Source organism: Mesocricetus auratus, unplaced genomic scaffold (genome assembly GCF_017639785.1).
Source record: "Mesocricetus auratus isolate SY011 unplaced genomic scaffold, BCM_Maur_2.0 Super-Scaffold_100008, whole genome shotgun sequence".
Taxonomy (NCBI): Eukaryota; Metazoa; Chordata; class Mammalia; order Rodentia; family Cricetidae; genus Mesocricetus; species Mesocricetus auratus.
In genome coordinates, this window is record NW_024429192.1 from 6564465 (window position 1) to 6569021 (window position 4557).

Consider the following 4557-nt stretch of genomic DNA (forward strand, 5'->3'; position numbering starts at 1 on the left):
TGAACACAAGGTTACTGGGACGAGGAGTCCCAGAAACCTGGCAGAATCTGGGACAACCGATTGTCTAAAAATGATCTTGTAGTTGACAAAGTCCCTTCCGTCCCTTACAAAGTGGGGTGTCAGTCACCTGTGCCTTCTGATGACATTTAAGACAGGCAAGCCTCTTGCTCTCGGAGCACACTGGCCCCAAGTTTAGCAGAGCTTTTTACTCACAAACACACCTTTTAAGAAACTCTCTACGAATCTCCTATGCCCGCTTCAAAATGAACACAAGACACTACAAAACGAGCCTATGCAGTCCTGCAGCTAAGTCAGTCTGCTGGTCTCTGCAGCCACCTTTGCGTTCCTGCAGCGAGTCTCAGTTTGTCTCTGTTCCTCTTCCACCGAGGGTAGCCCTGGAAGCCGGCGCACAGTTCCTGCGGAAAGCTGTTTCCTCGGCTTGGCCTGGTTCAGGGCTGGACACACAGCACCCGCCTGACTTCAGTTCTTCAGTTGGCTGAGTCAGTCCTGTCTCCCGGTGACTTGTGCCTGTCTGGCAGAGCCTGGCAGCTTCAGCTTTGCCTCCTTTCAATTCCTTTGTGCCTGCAGCCTCGCACCCTCGGTGTGTCCCTTCCTGCTGCCATCATAGTCTTTGGACAGACTTTCTTTCTTTCTTTCTTTTTTTTTTTTTTTGGAGACAGGGTTTCACTGTATTGTTTTGGAGCCTGTCCTGGAACTCGCTCTGTAGACCAGGCTGGTCTCGAACTCACAGAGATCCGCCTGCCTCTGCCTCCAGCATGCTAGGATTAAAGGCATGCGCCACCAACGCCTGGCTTTGGGCATACATTTAACACCTCAGAATAACCTTCTCTTGCCTCCCTGACTCTTCTTACAGTGGCCAGCCCTGCCCACAACTCTGATCTTCCCAGTCACATACGCCAAGTGTTTCTCAATCCCTATGATATCCAATAAACACAGATGTTTTTGCAAAACTGAAATCCGACGCCTTCTGCCACAACGCTCGCTTTCCTACAGAGACATCACAAGAGGGGATGCTCATCAGTTATATGCCTGGCCAGTCCGTCATTGTCCCCAGTTACTCTTTAAAATACAAATGTTTCCCATTTTCCTCCCACCGTCTGTTTTCGGTGCTTACATAGTTCAGTTTGGGGACCCACAGTAAATTATTTGACAACTCGGCAGTTGACTAGCCCTATGATGTTAACAGTTAGAACTGACTCTGGTACACAAGGGCTTTGTAGGACCAGAGAAGGGGTTAAATGTTTAACGGCTGTTCACATAGTGCTGGTTACCCAGCATGTGTGGGTAGCCAGCGTGTGTGTGTGTGTGTGTGTGTGTGTGTGTGTGTGTGTGTGTGTGTGTGCAGCATGCATGTAGGGGCAGCCAGTGTGCATAGGTAGGCGGTTGACTCCTACAAAGAAGGGCTTGTCTTTGAATTCCAGGAAGTCAGATCCCGTGTGGGAGAGGGGCATGCGCTTGCTCTGGGCTATGCAAGTACAGATAGGAGGCAGTGACTGGATGTTGGCAGGGTGTGTGTGCTCACTGAAGTAACTCCAAGTCCCTGAGTCGGTAGGACGTGGTAGCCCCTTTGCTGGCATCCCGCCAGCTCCCTTGGCGTGTTAGTCTTCCTGTCAGCACCTGTCACTGGGAGTTTTATGCTTCAACCAAGCAGAGTTCAGAAGTCTGGCTGCCGCTTCTCACCAAGTGCCAAGACAAAAGCACTGCCTGTCTCCACCAGAACTGCACGGCAGGAAGGTTTGCAACTGGAGGTCTGGGGTGCTTTTCCAGCCGGGTGTGTACTTCTAAGAAGACTGAGATAGTAAAGTGTCAGGTTTCCTTTCAGGTGACTTCCAACGACCTGCCTCAGGGAGGAGGAAGAGGAACGCACCAGTTCATGTTGGGCGAGAATGGCACCACCCTCCAGTCTCTGCCCGCTCCTGCTCGGAGTGCTAGGTATCATTACACTGGGCCACTTCACAGAAGGTCAGAACAGCCGCACACTGATTTTCACAAGGGGAGATACCATTCGGAACTGCAGCTGCCCTGAGGACATCAGGGACTGTGACTACAGTCTGGCCAGCTTGATGTGCAACTGTAAGTCTGTCCTGCCTTTTGCCATGGAGCAAACCAGATATCATGACCACCTGACCATCTGGTTCACAGACCCATCCACGCTGGGCCAGCTGCTGAAATTCACTCTGGTCCAAGACCTGAAGCTTTCCTTGTGTGGTTCCAACACTCTCCCCACCAAGTACCTGGCTATCTGTGGGCTGAAGAGGCGTCACATCAGTGCTGAAGCCAAGCATCCCTCTCGGGAGCAGAGCGTGCTCATCCACAGCAGAAGGGACAGCCAGTACAAAGGCTGGCAAACATGTATGTTCATCTTACTCTTAGATATGGCTCTTTTTAACAGGGACTCGTCTTTAAAGTCATACAGTGTTGATAATGTTCCCAGCCTCACCAGAGACCTTCCCGATTTTCCCTACTTTAGGACTTCCCCAGTGCCAAACAACAAAAGCTATGTTGTCACCATCATTTATTAGCATCCTGTGTCCATCCACCAGGAACTCTGGAAAAAAGGGATGGACCATTTGAACAAGGAATTTGGGAATAAGGCCACGAGACAGGTGTTCCTATTCCTTCTCTCGACCTCCATTTACAACAGAGCACACCCGAGAGCAGCCGGTTCCCTCTGCTTCACTTCCAACGCTAGGGGCTGTTTGACTCCTGAGACCTGTCCTAAGAACCAGCTAGCTAGGTGTTTGCAACAGGCAGCCCATGGCGCAATGCCAGGTTAGAAGGGGAGAGAGGGGTGCACACCAGGAACTATTTATTGGAGCCCAGTATAGGCACGGCCCTAAGGAAGGAAGGGATTTTCTTTCAGAGCACAGTAATCCTTCCTTAGCTGTGTGGGTACATTCCAAGACCCTGACGATGCCTGATCGAGCAAACAGTACTAAACCCTATGCATACTGTATTTTTCCTAAACATAGAGACTTATGACAAAAATCTAATTTATAAATTGAGATCACTGTGGGATTAACAAAGATTGCGACATACTGTAAGAAAGTTATGCAGACATGTTCTCACATTCTATTGCACAGTACCCATTCTTTCCGTGACGACGGCTTCTCTTTGGCATAGCCAAATTTCCAGCATTGTTGTTTTGCATGTGATGGCGATTACCGAGTAAAACATGGGTTTCTTGGATACTAACTTGACAGTCACAACTGTCAGTCTGATAACAGAGACAAGCCACTAGGTGCCTGATGGTTGGCAGTGTATATCCTGTTTCTATGACAGGCAAGGGGATGGCTGTGTCCCCAGTGGAATGGGGCAGGACTACATTCTGGCTTATAAGTAAAACTACAGACCAGGGACCACTGTTCCCCCTTTGCTGGTTTTCTTTTTCATTTTGTGACGAGGCCTGGAATTCAGTTTCCTTCAGGCTGATATTTCCCCAATACTTGTTAAGAACAAGTGCATTGAGAAATTGGGATTTTAAGGGTGGACTTATGGAGATTGGGAAGGTATGTGAAGGATGGGGTGGAACCTTAACACTAACGAAGGCCTGGGGTCCTAAGAGAGGACACCTAGTGAGAATGCACAGACCACCACACACCGAGCCCCACACTCCTGCACAAAGCACGGTTCCAGGGGAAGTTTCTTTCTGGTCCCCCTCGCTCACAGAGCACGGCCTGGGCAAGGCTCTTCCGGTCCTTCCTTCTCAGTCCCCGGCTTTTGTCCGAGCATCTTTGTTCCCTCTCTACACTGACCTCTCGTCCTTTTCCCTCTCGCTCCAGAAACCAGAACTGTCACTAGGATTGTTAAGCCACGTTAGGGATAGCTTGGGAATCTAACAATCGCTTCTAGCTCGGGACTCAAATGATAAAGACTTAATTTTAAAATGCAGTTTGGGTCCTGAGTCCATCTGGAAGTTTAAGAAGAGAAAGTTAAGACATTCCATACAAGACGGTTGACACAAACCCTGTCTCGGAAAAAACAAACAAAAAACAAAAACATGCCATTTGTCTAAACTTAGAATAAAACAAAGTTGAAACATTACTGAATTCATGATAATACAATGATACGAAACAATTTTATTGTAAGATCATAGGTTAGTCACATTCATCATTTTTTTTCCAGTCTTAACCTTAATAATAAGGTAACTCGACCCGAAACTTCTACATTTGCATAGTTGGCAGGGGATTTGGCCATTCGGACTAATTAACATGGGTCCATAATGTCAGCGTTTAAAATAGACCAAACAAAGTTTATGGATTTTAATAGAAAATGTAATGGCCTCATTACTGACATAGTTCAGAGACAACATTAAAGTGAGGAAAAGACAAGGAGGTAGGGGAAAAGAGAAGGCAAGAAAGATGTAAGTCGAATGATAAATTATATCTCTGTGCCATCATTACTGCTATATCACAAGCTGAATTTTGATGGACCCTATTAGTAATGCACAAAAGTGAGGTTAGGAATACAGGTGCCCCTAAATTCCTTCCATCTGCTGCTGCTGCTGGAGAGCCTCCCACAAACGTTTTTCATGAC

The 4557-nt window shown here is 47.8% G+C and overlaps 1 protein-coding gene across 1 annotated transcript; it reads left to right on the forward strand.

Moving 5' to 3' along the window:
- The first annotated feature begins 1585 nt into the window (after positions 1-1585).
- CUNH21orf62 (chromosome unknown C21orf62 homolog) lies at positions 1586-4246 on the forward strand. Its single transcript, XM_005073815.4, has one exon. The coding sequence runs from the start codon at positions 1908-1910 to the stop codon at positions 2541-2543; it is 636 nt and encodes a 211-aa protein (XP_005073872.1). The 5' UTR covers positions 1586-1907; the 3' UTR covers positions 2544-4246.
- The last annotated feature ends 311 nt before the right edge of the window (positions 4247-4557 follow it).